Source organism: Petromyzon marinus, unplaced genomic scaffold (genome assembly GCF_048934315.1).
Source record: "Petromyzon marinus isolate PM22_M1 ecotype Great Lakes invasive population unplaced genomic scaffold, UKy_Petmar_22M1.pri1.0 PM_Scaffold_17, whole genome shotgun sequence".
NCBI classification, from domain to species: Eukaryota; Metazoa; Chordata; class Hyperoartia; order Petromyzontiformes; family Petromyzontidae; genus Petromyzon; species Petromyzon marinus.
Genome location: NW_027423135.1, coordinates 1,099,546 through 1,119,737, shown reverse-complemented (window position 1 = coordinate 1,119,737; position 20,192 = coordinate 1,099,546). Strand labels below are relative to the sequence as shown.

General features: G+C 55.8%; 1 protein-coding gene across 9 annotated transcripts in view; it reads left to right on the top strand.

The window, feature by feature from the left end:
• The window catches only part of LOC116937477 (FERM, ARHGEF and pleckstrin domain-containing protein 2-like), a 74,561-nt gene extending 54,618 nt beyond the window's left edge, over window positions 1–19,943 (top strand). For 6 of the 9 annotated variants that reach the window (XR_012940286.1, XR_012940283.1, XR_012940285.1 and 3 more), the window contains 8 exons: window positions 1,547–1,615; window positions 2,749–2,838; window positions 3,016–3,036; window positions 7,817–7,893; window positions 10,544–10,674; window positions 12,395–12,498; window positions 12,691–14,297; window positions 15,522–15,625. Coding sequence is in view for 3 of the 9 variants with exons in the window: in XM_076063656.1 (XP_075919771.1) it covers window positions 1,547–1,615; window positions 2,749–2,838; window positions 3,016–3,036; window positions 7,817–7,893; window positions 10,544–10,674; window positions 12,395–12,498; window positions 14,190–14,297; window positions 15,522–15,754; window positions 16,792–16,861 (903 nt within the window). In the remaining 6 variants the exon portion in view is untranslated. The other 3 variants (XM_076063656.1, XM_076063657.1, XM_076063658.1) reach the window with 3 other exon arrangements.
• The last annotated feature ends 249 nt before the right edge of the window (window positions 19,944–20,192 follow it).

The window sequence follows — 20,192 nt, the reverse complement described above, 5'->3', positions numbered from 1 at the left end:
GTTGACTACCTCGCCTGGTACGCAGGAGGTCGTGGGTTCGATCCCGAGCCTGCTGTATATTTGTGTGTGGCTAGGAGATGTTAAATACCTCGCCCGGTACGCAGGAGGTCGTGGGTTCGATCCCGACCTTGCTCTATATTTGTGTGTGGCTAGGAGATGTTAACTACCTCGCCCGGTACGCAGGAGGTCGTTGGTTTGATCCCGACCCTGCTGTATATTTGTGTGTGGCTAAGAGATGTTAAATACCTCGCCCGGTACGCAGGAGGTCGTGGGTTCGATCCCGACCTTGCTCTATATTTGTGTGTGGCTAGGAGATGTTAACTACCTCGCCCGGTACGCAGGAGGTCGTTGGTTTGATCCCGACCCTGCTGTATATTTGTGTGTGGCTAAGAGATGTTAAATACCTCGCCCGGTACGCAGGAGGTCGTGGGTTCGATCCCGACCTTGCTCTATATTTGTGTGTGGCTAGGAGATGTTAGCTACCTCACCTGGCGTGCAGGAGGTCGTGGGTTCGATCCCGACCCTGCTGTATATTTGTGTGTGGCTAGGAGATGTTGACTACCTCGCCTGGTACGCAGGAGGTCGTGGGTTCGATCCCATCCCTGACGCCTGCTGCTGTATATTTTTACTTAGCGTCTCTCTCTCTCTCTCCCCGTGGTCACGTGGATTTTTCTCCGGATCCCCCCGATTTTTCCCCCCTCCACGTTTAGAATCAACGTTACACGTTTCGAGTATTTTGCTGCCGCTATAAACTTCCACGTGATGACGACGATGATCATCGCGAGCCACTTCGTGTGAGCTATCATTTGCGATAGCCACGTGGCTTCTGAAAAAGAGCTACACAGTTCCGTAGGCCCTCACCTGGAGAGATAAGATTTAGTGGTGCGTGCGGCGTGGTGTGTGCGTGGTACGTGCGTGGTGTGTGCGTGGTGTGTATGTGGTGTGTGTGTGGTGTGTGTGTGGTACGTGCGTGGTGTGTGCGTGGTGTGTGCGTGGTGTGTGCGTGGTGTGTGCGTGGTGTGGTGTGTGTGTGGTGTGTGTGTGGTGTGTGTGTGGTGTGTGTGTGGTGTGTGTGTGGTGTGTGCGTGGTGTGTGCGTGGTGTGTGTGTGGTGTGTGTGTGGTGTGTGTGTGGTGTGTGTGTGGTGTGTGCGTGGTGCGTGGGTGGTGTGTGCGTGCGAGGTGGGGGCGTGCGTGGTACGTGGTGCGTGTGTGGTGCGTGCGGTGTGTGGTGCGTGGTACATGGTACGTGTGTGCTGTGTGTGTGGTACGTGGTGCGTGCATGGTGCGTGCGTGGTACGTGGTTCGTGGTACGTGGTACGTGCGTGGTACGTGCGTGGTACGTGCGTGGTACGTGCATGGTACGCGGTGTGTGTGTGGTGTGTGGTGTGTGCGTGGTACGTGTGTGGTGTGTGCGTGGTACATGCGTGGTACGTGTGTGCTACGTGGTGTGTGCGTGGTACGTGCGTGGTGTGTGTGTGGTACGTGTGTGGTGTGTGTGTGGTGTGTGTGTGCTACGCGGTGTGTTTGTGGTGCGTGGCTCCGCAGGTGTTTGTGCGTGAGGGTCGACTCTTGAAGCTCACGCGCTCGGGGCCCCAGCAGCGCATGTTCTTCCTGGTGAGCGACGATGCGTCAGGTGGTGGAGGGTTCTTCACACACACACAAAGACAAAGCTCTCCCGTGTAGCCTCTAACAGACCGCAGGGGCAAGTGCTGTTAGCGAGCAGGACCTATGAAGGCTAACGGCACTGTGGCACACGAGGGGGTGGGTGGCCAGCACCACGCCCGGCCGCCTTTGTCTCCCCAGTGGCGATGTTTACTACACACAGCACCAAGGAACTAATTTGAGACTGAGGCGACCTAGGGGAGGCCCAGGACCGGTTCAGATAATCGTCACCGGTGTCAGCCGTGAGCTAGAATCGTACTCGCACACACACACAAGTACCACACACACGTACACACGCACACATGTACCATACACACACACACCACACATACACACACACGTACAACAACAACAACCACAACCGCCATTCGCCACTAAGTGGCGGTGACGTCACCACGACGCTTGTGCACCCTGAGGCCACGTGAAGTACACGCACACACACGTACACACACACACGTACACACACGTACACACACACACGTACACACACGTACACACACATGCACCACAGGTACACACGCACGTACACACACACACTCAGGGACACACACGTACACACACGCACACACACGTACACACACACACACATACACACACGTACACACACGTACACACACATGCACCACAGGTACACACGCACGTACACACACACACTCAGGGACACACGTACACACACGCACACACACGTACACACACACACACGTACACACACGTACACACACATGCACCACGGGTACACACGCACGTACACACACACACTCAGGGACACACACTTACACACACTTACACACACGTACACACACGTACACACACATACACACACATGCACCACAGGTACACACACATACATACACACACACGCACATACACGTACACACACACACACATGGGTACACACACACACACACACGTACACACACATGCACCACAGGTACACACACACGTACACACACACACACTCAGGTACACACGCACGTACACACACACACACACTCAGGTACACACACGACAGTCTGCCAAGCCTACCTGGGGGAACCTTTGCCTCTGCTGCTGTCCCCCCTCCGATGGTGTTCTTCGATGTCCAGTTCCTGGACGCCCTCATCTACACGCGCCGGGACCTCACTGCCCACAACCAGTTCCCCGTGGCCGGACGCATTCCCCTGCACGGCATGATCGTGAGTGCCCACTCCGCGTTACCGCGACGGGACACAGTACATCCGGCGTGATGCTCGCTTGCTCCGCGGTGCACCCCAGCGCATCGCCCACTCCACGTTAACGTGGCGGGACGCAGCAGGCCATGCGGACAACTCACCTCGCGGTTGACCATCACGCTTCATGTTGTCTCTTTGCAGCTCATCGTTTTGGAGCCACCGGTAAGATTGTGTGAGTGAGTGTGTGTGTGTGAGTGTATGTGTGAGTGTGTGTGAGTGTGTGAGTGTGTGTGAGTGTATGAGTGAGTGTATGAGTGTATGAGTGTGTGTGAGTGAGTGAGTGTATGAGTGAGAGTGTGTGAGTGTGTGTGTGAGCGAGTGTGTGTGTATGTGTGAGTGTGTATGTGTGAGTGTGTGTATGTGTGTGTGTGAGTGTGTGTGAGTGTGTGTATGTGAGTGTGTGTGGGTGTATGAGTGTGTGTATGAGTGTGTGTGTATGAGTGTGTGAGTGAGTGAGTGTATGAGTGAGAGTGTATGAGTGAGAGTGTGTGAGTGTGTGTATGAGTGTGTGTATGAGTGTGTGTATGAGTGAGTGTATGAGTGAGTGTGTGTGTGTGAGTGTGTGTGTGTGAGTGCGTGTGTGTATATGAGTGAGTGTGAGTGTGTGTATGAGTGAGTGTGTGTGAGTGTATGAGTGTGTGTATGAGTGTGTGTGAGTGTGTGTATGAGTGGTCGACTCAGCCTCAAATGAGTACCTGGTGCGGTGTGTAAACATTGCCACTAGGGAGACAAAGGCGGTCGGGCGTGGTGCTGGCCACCCACCCCCTCGTGTACCGTTCCGGCCTTCATAGGTGCTCGCTAACAGCACTTGCCCCTACAGTCTGTTAAGGCTATATGGGGGATCTTTGTCTTTGTATGAGTGAGTGAATGTGTGTGAGTGTGTGTATGAGTGTGTGTGTGTGTATGAGTGTGTATGAGTGAGTGTGTGTGTGTGTATGAGTGAGTGTGTGTATGAGTGAGTGTGTGTGTATGAGTGTGTGTGTATGTGTATCCACCACAGGGGCTAAACGGGGGCTCTGGACGGGTGCGAGGGGCTGGTAACCCCTCCACCTTCAATTAATTACCACGAAACTACGAATTAAACTGAAATATGTAACAACTAAGCTTGTGCCGGAGGCCCCGGGGGGCCAGGCGTCTATGACGTCTCCTGGCCAAACCCCAATTGGCGGAGCCAGGAGATTGAATACCTACCCTCGGGGCTACTCCAGAAACAACGAAAAGCCACTACGGTTGGCCACGTGGAATGTTCGAACGCTCACTGCAGAGGAGAGGCTGCCACTCCTCTGTCGGGAGCTGGACCGGTACCGCCTGGATCTATGCGGCATTCAGGAGGTCCGGTGGACCGGCTCTGGCTCCTGCCACCATGAGGGGTGGACAGTCCTCTACTCGGGGCAGCAGACTGCCAAACAACAGGGTGTGGGTCTTCTTTTGAACAAAAGAATGAAGGGGGCGTGGGAGCGTGGCGGTGAGGTGTGGGAAGCTGTAAGCCCCAGGCTACTTTGGGCTCGCCTTCCCATCAACCGGAGGCGAGGAATGGTGGTCGTGGTTACTTATGCCCCCACCGAAGATGAACATCCGTGGAGGGATGCAGGCAAAGCCGATGAGTCAGATGCCTTCTATGACCTCCTGTCACAGGTGCTGGCTAAAGTGGCCCCTCGGGATAGAGTCATCATGGTGGGTGACTTCAATGCCCGAGTTGGTCATGATACTGGCACCTGGTCTGGAGTGATTGGAGGGCATGGGCCAGATCAGCTCAATAACAACGGTAGGAGGCTGCTAGATTTTTGTGCAGCCCATGGGCTTGTAATTACCAACACGCTGTTCCGGCATCGGCGCATCCACACAACATCATGGATGCATGCCGGGTCCAAGCAAGAACATCTGCTGGACTACATAGTGACGGACCAACGAATGCGAGCCCATGTCCTTGACACCAGGACCTACCGTGGAGCTGATCTGCCCTCTGACCATCGACTAGTCATCTGTAAGATGCGCCTGCCATTCTTCCACTCCGGTGGTGGGTGTACACCCAGGACCCCATTCCAACCTAAAGTGGCCTGGTCTCAGTTATCTGATGAAAGTTGCAAGCGAGAATTTCATCATCGCTTGCGGCTGGGATTGGCATCGTCCCCGACTCCTCCTGATGTCGAGGGTAAATGGGCGAGGTTTAGGACTGTGACTCATGCAGCTGCAATGGCTGCTTTGGGTACGCGGTCCAGACCTCCCCAGACACCCTGGATGACAGAGGAGTTGTTCAGGATGGTTGAGAAAAAGCGACAGGCCCACTGTCATCGGCTACAGAATCCCACGTCAGAGAATGAGGAGGCTTACCGCAGCCTTCGCTCGGAGGTTCGGAGAGCCGTGAGGCGCTGCAAGGATGGGTGGTGGTCGCGGGTTGCTGAGGAGATGGAGTCTGCCTCAGTGGCCCGTGATCACAAATCTCTATTTAACTCCATCAAAAAAGTAACCTGCAGCGCCACACCTATTACCATCATTAGGGGAAAAAACGGTGATCCAATTTCCGACCCCCAGGAACAGGTTCGCAGATTTGCTGAGCATTTCTGTGAGGTCCTGGGGGAGGGAAACTCCCTCAGCCAGGAAAACATCGTGGCACAAAGTGAGGATGACCCTGCTGAGGCTGCGGTGCCTCAAATATTGGAAGAAGTCACCCCCTGTGAGTGGCTGGCTGAGGTGCCATCTGCTGAGGAAGTATTGAAGGCGATCCGGAGTCTGAGACCAGGAAAGGCAGCGGGCAGAGATGATCTCCCAAGCGAAATGCTGAGGGAGGGTGGCGTTTGTGCACAGACTGCCCTATATGACATCATAACAACAGTCTGGACCACTGGACGGGTTCCGCAGGATTGGAAGGATGCCCTGGTGGTCCCCCTTTTTAAGAAGGGGGACCGCACAGACTGTAACAACTACAGGGGCATCTCACTCCTCAGTGTGCCGGGAAAGGTCCTGGCAAGGATTATTCAGCATCGCCTTGCCAGGCACGCTGAGGAGAGGCTTGCGGAGCCCCAATGCGGTTTCAGGAAAGGGCGGTCCTGCACAGATGCCATATTTTCTGTCCGTCTGCTACAGCAGAGGTGTAGGGAATTCCAACAAGACCTACATCTCTGCTTTATTGACCTGGTCAAGGCCTATGATACCATCAGTAGGCCTGGGCTCTGGGTCGTTCTTCGTGCTTTTGGAGTACCTGACCCTCTGCTCACGATCATTAAGGACCTTCATGATGGTGAGCGGGCCCGGGTAAAACTACGTGGCCGGGAGTCAGAGCCATTCCTTGTACACCTTGGGGTGCGACAGGGATGTCCTCTGGCTCCCACATTATTTAACATCTATTTTGACCACGTAGTTCGTGAAGCCTTCAATAGCTGTACCGGGGGAATCTCCATATGGTACAGATATAATGGGAGGCTAATCGATGCCCGGGTGCGGTCAAGGGATGGCTCCCTATTGCTCAACCACGTTATGTATGCTGATGACTTGGTAATAGCTGCTCAGTCAGAGGAGGAGTTGGAGACGCTGCTGCTGAGACTGGAGCGTGCCACTAAGAGGTGGGGCCTTACCATCAGCCCCACCAAAACTAAGCACCTGCCTGGGTATTTTGTACCATCCGACACTCCACCCCCACAACTCCCAATCGGTGATGGGGCAGTTGTGGAGAGAGTGGAGAGTTTCCCATACCTGGGCAGTGTGCTTATGACTGGCTCCAGTTTAACAGCAGAGGTCTCACTCCGAATCAGTCGAGCGGCAATATCTTTTCATCGGTTGCGTAACGCTGTGTGGAAGCTACCTGGTCTGTCGCTCCGCACTAAGCTTCAGGTCTTCTCGGCCACGGTCATTCCCTCCCTTCTCTACGCTTGCGAAACGTGGACCCCCCTAATGGAACATCTTCGCCGGTTAGAAACATTTAGGCTGGCCTGCCTACGATCCATCCTGGGTTTAACCAGACTGGATTGTGTGAGGAGCTCACAAATCCTTGAAAGATCTGGGCAGGGTCCCATCGGTGAGCTCCTCCGGCAGGCAAGGCTGCGATGGCTGGGTCATGTAGCCCGCATGCCCAGCCACCGCATGCCGAAACAGCTTTTGTTTGGCCGGATTGAGGGGGCTAAGCGGGCGCGGCACGGGCTAGAGAAGAGATGGAGTGATGTGGTACAGGAGGACGTGGAGCTGAGTGGACTTGCCGATGACTGGTACCAGCGGTGTCAAGATCGGCCTCTGTGGAGGAGGCTCGTGAAGGATGCTACTGGGCAGTTGGAGGCAGTCGCCCTCCAACAACAACGGAGGGCGGAGGAGCGACGCTCACAATAGCGAGCGGAGCGCCGGGTGGCTAAAGCACAGCAGGTTGGCACAGTAGGGGGCACAGGTGGTGCATCAGCCAGTCATCTCAGTCAGTCGACCCGTGGCACCTGGGTCTGCCCCGTGACCTCCTGCCAGCGGGCGTTCGACACTTCACGTGGCCTCAGGGTGCACATAGCCTGGCACAAGCGTCGTGGTGACGTCACCGCCACTTAGTGGCGAATGGCGGTTGTTGTTGTTGTTGTGTATGTGTGTATGAGTGTGTGAGTGAGTGAGTGTATGAGTGAGAGTGTGTGAGTGTGTGAGTGAGTGAGTGTATGAGTGAGAGTGTGTGTGTGTGTGAGTGTGTGTATGTGAGTGTGTGTATGTGTGTATGAGTGTGTGAGTGTGTGTGGGTGAACCGGTCCTGGGCCTCCCTTAGGTCGCCTCAAACGAGTACCCGGTGTCGCGGCGTGCGGTAAACATCGCCACTGGGGAGACAAAGGCGGCCGGGCGTGGTGCTGGCCACCCACCCCCTCGTGTGCCACAGTGCCGGCATCCTTCATAGGTGCTGCTCGCTAACAGCACTTGCCCCTGCACTCCCTTGAGGCTACACGGGAGAGGAGGTTGGGGATCTTTGTCTTTGTATGGGCCGCAGGAGGGAGACACCCCCGTGGTAGTCTCCAACTGCTTCACCATCTTCTCGGCTCACAAGTCCATGGTGCTGTCTGCCAGGTCCGTCTTTGTTTCTCCCCTCTCGCGCCCTTATCCGTTAATCTGCCACCACAGCGCACGTGCGGATATCACGGAGCGACCTCTTGAGATGTCCTTGCCGATGATGGTGGTGATGAGTGGTGGTGCTGGTGGTGGTGGTGGTGATGATGGTGGTGATGAGTGGTGGTGATGATGATGGTGGTGGTGGTGGTGATGATGATGATGGTGGTGATGATGATGGTGGTGATGATGATGGTGGTGATGATGAGTGGTGGTGCTGATGGTGGTGGTGGTGGTGATGATGATGATGATGGTGGTGATGATGACGGTGATGATGAGTGGTGGTGCTGATGGTGGTGGTGATGATGATGGTGGTGATGAGTGGTGGTGCTGGTGGTGGTAGTGATGAGTGATGGTGATGATGATGATGATGGTGGTGATGATGAATGGTGATGATGGTGGTGGTGATGATGAATGGTGATGATGATGGTGGTGATGATGATGATGAATGGTGATGATGAATGGTGTTGATGAATGGTGGTGCTGATGGTGGCTGATGATGGTGGTGGCGATGGTGATGATGATCATGATGCTCTCATCACGGTGGCTAGGAGATGTTAACTACCTCGCCTAGTGTGCAGGAGGTCGTGGGTTCGATCCTGACCCTGACGCCTGCTGCTGCTGCTGTATATTTGGAGTTTGCGTGCCTCTCTCTCTCTCCGTGTTCGCGTGGATTTTCTCCCGCGTCCTCCGGTTTTACCCTCCACATTTGGAAACGTGCGTTTGGAGTGTTTGCCTGCTCTACATCTCCACGGGATGCTCGGCCGCCGTGTTGAGTTATCATTTGTGGCAGCCAGGTCGCTTCGGAAAGAGCGCTACAGAGCTCACTGAGCCTTTGCTGGTGCAATGAACGCCGCTACCGCTGGTCGCTAACAGCACTTGCCCCAACGGCCTGCTAGAGGCTACGCGAGAGACCTACAATACCACCCTCCCTACAATCCCACCCCCCCTACAATCCCCTACCCCCCCTACAATCCCACCCTCCCTACAATCCCACCCTCCCTACAATCCCACCCCCCCTACAATCCCACCCTCCCTACAATCCCACCCCCCCTACAATCCCCTACCCCCCCTACAATCCCCTACCCCCCCTACAATCCCACCCTCCCTACAATCCCCTACCCCCCCTACAATCCCATCCCCCCTACAATCCCACCCCCCCCCTACAATCCCACCCTCCCTACAATCCCACCCCCCCTACAATCCCACCCTCCCTACAATCCCACCCTCCCTACAATCCCACCCTCCCTACAATCCCACCTTCCCTACAATCCCACCCCCCCCCCCTACAATCCCACCCTCCCTACAATCCCACCCTCCCTACAATCCCACCCCCCTTACAATCCCACCCTCCCTACAATCCCACCCCCCCCCTACAATCACACCCTCCCTACAATCCCACCCTCCCTACAATCCCATCCTCCCTACAATCACACCCTCCCTACAATCCCACCCTCCCTACAATCCCACCCTCCCTACAATCCCATCCTCCCTACAATCCCATCCTCCCTACAATCCCATACCCCCTACAATCCCATCCCCCCTACAATCCCCTACCCCCCTACAATCCCACCCTCCCTACAATCCCACCTTCCTTACAATCCCACCCCCCCTACAATCCCACCCTCCCTACAATCCCACCCCCCCCTACAATCCCACCCCCCCTACAATCACACCCTTCCTACAATCCCACCCTCCCTACAATCCCACCCCCCCTACAATCACACCCTCCCTACAATCCCACCCTCCCTACAATCCCATCCTCCCTACAATCACACCCTCCCTACAATCCCATCCTCCCTACAATCCCACCCTCCCTACAATCCCCTACTCCCCCTACAATCACACCCTCCCTACAATCCCACCCTCCCTACAATCCCAACCTCCCTACAATCCCACCCTCCCTACAATCCCAACCTCCCTACAATCCCACCCTCCCTACAATCCCACCCTCCCTACAATCCCAACCTCCCTACAATCCCATCCTCCCTATAATCCCCTACCCCCCCTACAATCCCACCCTCCCTACAATCCCACCCTCCCTACAATCCCACCCTCCCTACAATCCCATCCCCCTACAATCCCACCCTGCCTACAATCCCACCCTCCCTACAATCCCACCCTCCCTACAATCCCATACCCTCCTACAATCCCATACCCCCTACAATCCCACCCTCCCTACAATCCCACCCTCCCTACAATCCCATACCCTCCTACAATCCCATACCCTCCTACAATCCCATACCCCCTACAATCCCACCCTCCCTACAATCCCATCCCCCCTACAATCCCACCCTCCCTACAATCCCCTACTCCCTACAATCCCATCCCCCTTACAATCCCACCCGCCCTACAATCCCATCCCCGCTACAATCCCATCCCCGCTACAATCCCATCCTACAATCCCACCCTCCCTACAATCCCATCCCCCCTACAACCCCCCCCCCCTACAATCCCACCCCCCCTACAATCCCACCCTCCCTAGAATCCCATCCCCCTACAATCCCATCCTGCCTACAATGCCATCCTGCACGCCCTGAAGCAAGCAGCACTTGCCCCGCCGTCGCGTGCTGGGCTACACGGGGGACCTTTGTCTTTGTTTGCGAGGAAGTTCTCCCCAGGAGATGGAGGCTTGGCTCTCGGACCTGGACCAGGCGATTTGTCACGCGAAGAGGAGTGGTGGAGGAGGAGGAGGAGGAGGTGGAGGAGGTGGAGGAGGTGGAGAGGGGATTGTGATGGAGAGTAGGTCCCGTTGCGAGCATCATCATCATCATCAACAGCAGCGCCATCTTCGACACCATCAACATTATCATCATGCTGAACATAAACATCAACAACATCTTGATTTAAAGCTTTTCGTGACTGCAGTAATTCATATTCTTAACTCTTTCGGCAAAGTCACGTTGAAGGGAAACAATAAAATAATAAAATATATTTAAAACAATAAAAATTCTCACGACGTTTCGACCATAACACAAACGGTCGTCATCAGGTGTGCCGGTTTTGCATTAATTAATTTATTTTTTTACGGTGTATTTATTTCTTTATTAAAAAAACGTCAGCGCCACGCGCAGTGATTTGGCAGTTTATTTAGAAGGACGAGTCCATCTATGTTCTGAAAAGAGGAGGGGGGAGATGAAAAATTTATGTATGTTGTCTGAAAGCCACTGTAAGCGTGAACAATCAATTAAGACCCGAAATGGTTTATCAAATCTTTCCAATGATTGCCAAGCCAGAATCCATCTTCTCGGTTGAAATTGTCTCTGTGCTTGTATATGCGGATAGCCTCATGAACGAATCTCTCATGGTAGCCAGATGGCTTACAAAGAAACAACATCAACACCATCAACATCATCATGATGAACATGAACATCAGCAACATCGTCATCATCGTCGTGATTAACATCAACAACATCTTGATTTAAAGCTTTCGTGACTGCAGTAATTCATATTCTTAGTTTTTTCGGTAAAGTCACGTTGAAGAGAAACAACAAAATAATAAAATATATAGAAACAATATATTATATATATTTATATTTGTTTTTACTTTACCGAAAAAACTAAGAATATGAATATCAACAACATCGTTGACATCATCAACAATGTCCTCGACACAAGCAGCACCATCAACATCAGCAGCATCAGCACGTGATGACGATTTGCACGCTCGGCTAAGTTGCGGTGCGAAAAAAGTTCAACATACATAATGCACACGTGTTGTTGATGTGTCCGTGCGTGCGTGTGTGTGTGTGTACCTGTGTGTGTGTGTGGGGAGCGGTAGTGTAGTGGTTAGCGCTACGCTGCGCTACGAACCCGGAAATCCGTGTTCGATTCCCGCCCACCTAGGTCGACCCAGCCTCAAATGAGTACCTGGTGTAGCGGTGTGTAGTAAACATCGCCACTGGGGGAGACAAAGGCGGCCGGGCGTGGTGTTGGCCACCCACCCCCTCGTGTGCCACAGTGCCGGTAGCCTTCATAGGTGCTGCTCGCTTAACAGTACTTGCCCCTGCAGTCTCTTAGAGGCTACACGGGGGATCTTTGTATGTGTCTACCTTCATAGGTGCTCGCTTAACAGCACTTGCCCCTGCAGTCTGTTGAGGCTACACGGGGGGCCTTTGTGTGCGGGGAGCGGTGGCGCAGTGGTGAGCACGCCGCACTACAAACCCAGCGACCCGAGTTCGATTCCCACTCACGGCCACCAACACCACTGGTGACGATTATCTGAACCGGTCCTGGGCCTCCCCTAGTTACGACCCAGCCTCAAATGAGTACCTGGTGCGCTGTGTATTAAACATCGCCACTGGGGGAGACAAAGGCGGCCGGGCGTGGTGCTGACTCCACAACGCCCTCGGTTACCAAAGTGCCGGTAGCCTTTATAGGTGCTGCTCGCTAACAGCACTTGCCCCTACAGTCTGCTGAGGCTACAAGGGGGACCTTTGTCTGTACATGTGCGTGCGTGGAGGTGAACTTCCTGCTGCGACAGAGCCGAGACCCAACTCCCTGACCCACGTCTGCTGGCTGCGGGGTCACAGTCTCTCCCTCTGCGACAACCTCATCATGGCCAAGGTAGGGGAACAGGTTGCCTCTCACACGCTGTGCCGTGTCCCCACCGAGTCAGCTGTCTGGTTACCTGCTGTCCCGTGTCCCCACCGAGTCAGCTGTCTGGTTACCTGCTGTCCCGTGTCCCCACAGAGTCAGCTGTCTGGTTACCTGCTGTCCCCACCGAGTCAGCTGTCTGGTTACCTGCTGTCCCCACAGAGCCAGCTGTCTGGTTACCTGCTGTCTCCACAGAGCCAGCTGTCTGGTTACCTGCTGTCCCCACAGAGCCAGCTGTCTGGTTACCTGCTGTCCCCACAGAGCCAGCTGTCTCGTTACCTGCTGTCCCCACAGAGCCAGCTGTCTGGTTACCTGCTGTCCCCACAGAGCCAGCTGTCTGGTTACCTGCTGTCCCCACAGAGCCAGCTGTCTCGTTACCTGCTGTCCCCACAGAGCCAGCTGTCTCGTTACCTGCTGTCCCCACAGAGCCAGCTGTCTGGTTACCTACTGTCCCCACAGAGCCAGCTGTCTGGTTACCTGCTGTCCCCACAGAGCCAGCTGTCTGGTTACCTGCTGTCCCCACAGAGCCAGCTGTCTGGTTACCTGCTGTCTCCACAGAGTCAGCTGTCTGGTTACCTGCTGTCCCCACAGTGCCAGCTGTCTGGTTACCTGCTGTCCCCACAGAGCCAGCTGTCTGGTTACCTGCTGTCCCCACAGAGTCAGCTGTCTGGTTACCTGCTGTCCCCACAGAGCCAGCTGTCTGGTTACCTGCTGTCCCCACAGAGCCAGCTGTCTGGTTACCTGCTGTCCCCACAGAGCCAGCTGTCTGGTTACCTGCTGTCCCCACAGAGCCAGCTGTCTGGTTACCTGCTGTCTCCACAGAGCCAGCTGTCTGGTTACCTGCTGTCCCATGTCCCCACAGAGACAGCTGTCTGGTTACCTGCTGTCCCCACAGAGACAGCTGTCTGGTTACCTGCTGTCCCCACAGAGCCAGCTGTCTGGTTACCTGCTGTCCCGTGTCCCCACAGAGCCAGCTGTCTGGTTACCTGCTGTCTCCACAGAGTCAGCTGTCTGGTTACCTGCTGTCCCCACAGTGCCAGCTGTCTGGTTACCTGCTGTCCCCACAGAGCCAGCTGTCTGGTTACCTGCTGTCCCCACAGAGCCAGCTGTCTGGTTACCTGCTGTCCCCACAGAGCCAGCTGTCTGGTTACCTGCTGTCCCCACAGAGCCAGCTGTCTCGTTACCTGCTGTCCCCACAGAGCCAGCTGTCTCGTTACCTGCTGTCCCCACAGAGCCAGCTGTCTGGTTACCTGCTGTCCCCACAGAGCCAGCTGTCTGGTTACCTGCTGTCCCCACAGAGCCAGCTGTCTGGTTACCTGCTGTCCCCACAGAGCCAGCTGTCTGGTTACCTGCTGTCCCCACAGAGCCAGCTGTCTGGTTACCTGCTGTCCCCACAGTGCCAGCTGTCTGGTTACCTGCTGTCCCCACAGAGCCAGCTGTCTCGTTACCTGCTGTCCCCACAGAGCCAGCTGTCTGGTTACCTGCTGTCCCCACAGAGCCAGCTGTCTGGTTACCTGCTGTCCCCACAGAGCCAGCTGTCTGGTTACCTGCTGTCCCCACAGAGCCAGCTGTCTGGTTACCTGCTGTCCCCACAGAGCCAGCTGTCTGGTTACCTGCTGTCCCCACAGAGCCAGCTGTCTGGTTACCTGCTGTCCCCACAGAGCCAGCTGTCTGGTTACCTGCTACGCAAGTTCAAGATGAGCAGAGGGTGGCAGAAGCTTTGGGTCGTCTTCTCCAACTTCTGTCTCTACTTCTACAAGAACCATCAGGTTGGGAAACCCTCCACCATGGCCCTGGGTGTCTCTGTGTACTTGTTGATGTGCGAGCGTGTGTGTGTGTGTGTGCACGTGTGTGTGTGTGTGCACGTGTGTGTGTGTGTGCACGTGTGTGTACACGTGTGTGTACACGTGTGTGTACACGTGTGTGTGTGTGTGCACGTGTGTGTGCGTGTGCGTGCGAGCGTGTGTGTGCACGTGTGTGTGTGTGTACACGTGTGTGTGCGTGTGCACGTGTGTGTGCACGTGTGTGTGTGTGTGTACACGTGTGTGTGCACGTGTGTGTACACGTGTGTGTGCGCGTGGGGAGCGGTGGGTGTAGTGGTTAGCGCGCTGCGCTACGAACCCGGCGACCCGGGTTCGATTCCCGCTCACGGCCAACACCGGTGACGATGATCTGAACCGGTCCTGGGCCTCTCCTAGGCCGACTCAGCCTCAAATGAGTACCTGGTGCGGTGGATAAAAACATTGCCACTGGGGAGACAAAGGCGGTCGGGCGTGGTGCTGGCCACCCACCCCCTCGTGTACCGTTCCGGCCTTCATAGGTGCTCGCTAACAGCACTTGCCCCTACAGTCTGTTAAGGCTATACGGGGGATCTTTATCTTTGTGCGTGCGTGCGAGCGTGTGTGTGTGTGTGCGTGCGAGTGTGTGTGTGTGTGCGTGTGCGTGCGTGCGTGCGAGCGTGTGTGTGTGTGCGTGCGTGTGTTCGCAGTGTGTGGCCTGGATGGGGAGTGGTAGTGTCGTGGTTAGCGCTACGAACCTGGCGACCCGGGTTCGATTCCTGCTCAACGGCCAACACCGGTGACGATTATCTGAACCGGCCCTGGGCCTCCCCTAGGTCGACTCGGCCTCGAATGAGTACCCGATGCGGTGGTGTAGTAAACATCGCCACTGGGGGAGACAAAGGCGGCCGGGCGTGGTTGCTGCTGGCCACCCACCCCCTCGTGTTGCCACAGTGCCGGCAGCCTTCATTGGCTGCTGCTGCTGCTGCTACCAAACAGCACTCGGCCCAACAGCGTCAGAGGCCACGCGGTGCGCGTGGTGAACCTTTAATGTCTTTGTGTCCTCGTCGTCGTTGTTCTCATCTTGATTTGAAGCGTTCGCGACTGCAGGAGAACCATGCTCTTCTAAAATCAATCGCGACGTTTCGATCGGCCGACACGGGCGTTGTTGTTTTCGTTGTTTTCGTTGTGCCATCGTCGTCGTCGTCGTCAAAGGAGGACGCCCCGCTAGCGAGCCTGCCCCTGCTGGGCTACTCGGTGTCTGCGGTGGAGGACGTCGCCGACGCCGACGGCGACACCGGCGACACCGGCGGCGGCGCCGGCGAGGGGGCGGAGACGGCGGTGCAGCGGGAGGGCGACGACGGCGGGAGATGCGACTTCGTCTTCCGCCTGCGTCTGCGGGCTCACAGCTATCTGTTCCGCGCCGAGGGCCAGTTCACCTTTCAGAGGTGTGACGTGCGGGCAAGCGCCGGGGGGGGAGACAAAGGCGGCCGGGCGCGGTTGCCGGCCACCCCACCACCACCCGTTGCCTCGGTGGCCCGCGATCGCAAATCGCTCTTTAAATCCATTAAAAATGTGACGCTCCAGCGCTGTCCTACCAGACAGTCTCGCCCCCTTCGCCTGATGAAGGCCGCTTGTGTTGTGGCCGAAACGTCGTGAGAATATTATCGCGTTATGTTATTTTAATTTGATCAATTTATTATTTTATTCTCATTCTACGTGGTGGTGACTTTACCGAAAGAACCAAAGAAGACGTAGCTTGTAGTGCCGCACCTATCACCATCGTTAGGGGGGAAGAACGGTGATCCAAACTCCGACCCCACCCCCCCCCAGGAACAGGTTTGCACATTTGCTGAGCATTTTCTGTGAGGTCTCGGGGGAGGGGAAATCCCTCAGCCTGGAAGACATCGTGGGGCAAAGTGGGGAGATGACCCTGCTGAGGCTGCGGTGCCTCAAATATTGGAGGAGGAAGTCCACCCCCTGTGAGTGGCTGGCTGAAGTGCCGTCCGTTGAGGAAGTACTGAGAGGGCAATCCAGAGTCTCTGAGACCAGGAAAGGCACCGGGCAGAGATGATCTCCCTAGCGAAATGGTGAATGGCGGTTGTTGTTGTTGTTGTGTGTATCGGTCGGGAGCAGTGGTGTAGTTGGTTAGCGCGCTGCACTACGGACCAGGTAACCCGAGTTCGATTCCCGCTCACGGCCAACGCCAGTGACGATTAACTGAACCGGTCTTGGGCCTCCTCTAGGTCCACTCGGCCTCAAATGAGTACCTGGTTGTGATGTGTAAACATCGCCACTGGGGAGACAAAGGCGGCCGGTCGTGGTGCTGGCCACCCACTACCCCCTCGTGTGCCACAGTGCCGGCGTTCATAGGCTCTCGCTGACAGCACTTGCCCCAACAGTCTGTTCAGGCTACACGGGGGGGTTACCTTTGTCCTTGTACGAACGTGTCCGTGGGTGTCCGTGTGTCTCCGTGTGTGTCCAGGTGGTTGGAAGTCCTGTCCATCTGCAGAGGCCCCACTCGGAGCAGTCTGTGGGACTCACCCCAAGATTGACAACCACGACAACACCTACACCTGAGCGTGGTTCACAATGGCCGTGTCGGAGACGCTGAGACACCACGGCTGAGAGCCTGGGTTAGAGCCCTGGGTCTGGGTGTCTCTCTCTCTCAGGGGGTTCACAATGACCGTGTCGGAGACGCTGAGACATCACGGCTGAGAGCCTGGGTTCGAGCCCTGGGTCTGGGTGTCTCTCTCTCACTCAGGGGGTTCACAATGGCCATGTCAGAGACACTGAGACATCACGGCTGAGAGCCTGGGTTCGAGCCCTGGGTCTGGGTGTGTCTTTCTCTCTCTCAGCGGTTCACAATGGCCATGTCGGAGACGCTGAGACACCACGGCTGAGAGCCTGGGTTCGAGCCCTGGGTCTGGGTGTCTCTGTCTCTCAGGGGGTTCACAATGGCCGGGTCAGAGACACTGATACATCACGGCTGAGAGCCTGGGTTCGAGCCCTGGGTCTGGGTGTCTCTCTCTCTCTCAGGGGGTTCACAATGGCCGTGTCGGAGACACTGAGAGTCTGGGTTGGAGCCCTGGGTCTGGGTGTTTCTCTCTCAGGGGGTTCACAATGGCCGTGTCGGAGACACTGAGACATCACGGCTGAGCGCCTGGGTTCGAGCCCTGGGTCTGGGTGTCTCTCTCTCACTCAGGGGGTTCACAATGGCCATGTCAGAGACACTGAGACATCATGGCTGAGACCCTGGGTTCGAGCCCTGGGTCTGGGTGTCTCTCTCTCAGGGGGTTCACAATGACCGTGTCGGAGACACTGAGAGGCTGGGTTCGAGCCCTGGGTCTGGGTGTCTCTCTCTCAGGGGGTTCACAATGACCGTGTCGGAGACGCTGAGACATCACGGCTGAGAGCCTGGGTTCGAGCCCTGGGTCTGGGTGTCTCTCTCTCAGGGGGTTCACAATGACCGTGTCGGAGACACTGAGACACCACGGCTGAGAGCCTGGGTTCGAGCCCTGGGTCTAGGTGTCTCTCTCTCAGAGGGTTCACAATGACCGTGTCGGAGACACTGAGAGGCTGGGTTCGAGCCCTGGGTCTGGGTGTCTCTCTCTCAGGGGGTTCACAATGGCCGTGTCGGAGACACTGAGAGTCTTGGTTGGAGCCCTGGGTCTGGGTGTCTCTCTCTCTCTCAGGGGGTTCACAATGGCCGTGTCGGAGACACTGAGACATCATGGCTGAGAGCCTGGGTTCGAGCCCTGGGTCTGGGTGTCTCTCTCTCTCTCAGGGGGTTCACAATGGCCGTGTCGGAGACGCTGATAGATCACGGCTGAGAGCCAGGGTTCGAGCCCTGGGTCTGGGTGTCTCTCTCTCTCTCAGGGGGTTTACAATGGCCGTGTCAGAGACACTGAGAGTCTGGGTTCGAGCCCTGGGTCTGGGTGTCTCTCTCTCTCAGGGGGTTCACAATGGCCGTGTCGGAGACACTGAGACATCACGGCTGAGAGCCTGGGTTCGAGCCCTGGGTCTGGGTGTCTCTCTCTCTCAGGGGGTTCACAATGGCCGTGTCGGAGACACTGAGACATCGTTATGAATCTGGCACGACCATGAACAATCTGACGGAGCTACTATGAACTCCACAGGAGTTGCGAGCCTGTCCCTCGTGATGCAGCCGGTGGCGCTACACCTCCGAGCTTCCAGACAGGGGCGCCGCGGTGGCTAGGAGATGTTGACTACCTCGCCTGGTATGCGCGGTACCCGATCGTTGACTGAGACGTGAACGGATTGAATCGCTGCATTCACAAAGCGCGCTCGCCTCTCCATATGCAACGAGTTTGTGCTCGTCTTTTTGCTCCCGTGCTTCGGAAATCTGAAGAGCATCGCTTAGTTTTTGGTAATTGCGGCCACGACTGGTACCGCTACTTCCACCGCGGCATCTCTGGGAGTCTATCTGGCTCTGCTTCATGTGTACATGGGCGCCGTGGTGGGGAGATGTTATCTCCCTCGCCCGGTGTCCAAGGAGGTTCGTGGGTTCGATCCCGACCCTGACGCCTGCAGCTGCTGCTGTATATTTGGAGTCTGCGTCTCTCTCTCTCTCATCATCATCATCACGGTGGCTAGATGTTAACTACCTCGCCTGGTACACAGGAGGTCGTGGGTTCGATCCCGACCCTGACGATGCCTGCTGCTGCTGCTGTATATTTGGAGTCTGCGTCTCTCTCTCTCTCTGTCTCTCTCTCTGTCTCTCCCCGTGGATGTTTGGATTTATTTATCTCCGTGTCCTCCGGTTTCTCCCCTCCACATATTTAGATTCAGCAGCACAACGCGTTCACAGTTATTTGGCTACTGCTGTACATTTCCACACGACGATGATGATGATGATGATGACGGTGATGGGCCACTTCGTCGAGCTATCATTTGTGATCGCCAGGGTCGCTCGTTAAAAAAAATAACCGCCATAGATCAATGGGGCCGTATTACCCGGTAAAGTGAAGCAAAATGAAATCGAGTTTTCTGGTTAATATGGCCATGTCGGGTTCACAATTAGCCAAGCCAGAGTGGTCGAAGCCGGCAGATCTGACCGTTGCGAGTCTCAGGGTCGTCGTCATCATCGTGGTCACGTGGACAATTTTAGCGGCCACATCCTCTGAAGCGTTGACGTTGATTCCAAACGGGGAGGGTAAAAACCGGTGGACCCGGAGAAAAATCCACGCGACCCACCACGGGAAGGGAGAGACGGAGAGACTCGGACTCCAATTATACAGCAGCAGCAGCAGGCGTCGTCAGGGTCGGGATTGAACCCACGACCTCCTGCGTACCAGGCGAGGTAGTCAACATCTCCTAGCCACCCTGATGATGATGATGGGAGAGAGAGAGAGAGAGAGACGCAGACTCCAAATATACAGCAGCAGGCAGTGTCAGGGTCGGGATCGAACCCACGACCTCCTGCGTAACGGGCGAGATAGCCTACCTGATGATGATATCGAGAGATAGACGGAGATCGGTGGAGAGAGGAGGATATGGTGAAGAGATAGAGAGAGAGAGAGGGGGGGTGGAAAGAGAGATGGATAGAGAGAGGAGAGACGAAGAGTTTACATCAAAGCAAAGCATTAAAACAAACGAAATGATGAACGAAGCAAAGTGCCGACTACACCGAGCATCTTCTTGATTCCTCCGATCGTAAAAAAAAGAGAGACGGAGAGAGAGGTGGAGAGAGGGAGAGATGGAGAGAGAGAGAGACGGATAGAGACGGAGGGAGAGAGGAGGAAGAGAGATGGGGGGTAGAGAGAGAGAGACGGAGGGAGAGAGACGGGGTAGAGCGAGAGAGACAGAGATAGACGGAGGGAGAGAAACGGGGTCTAGAGAGAGAGAGAGACAGAGGGAGAGAGA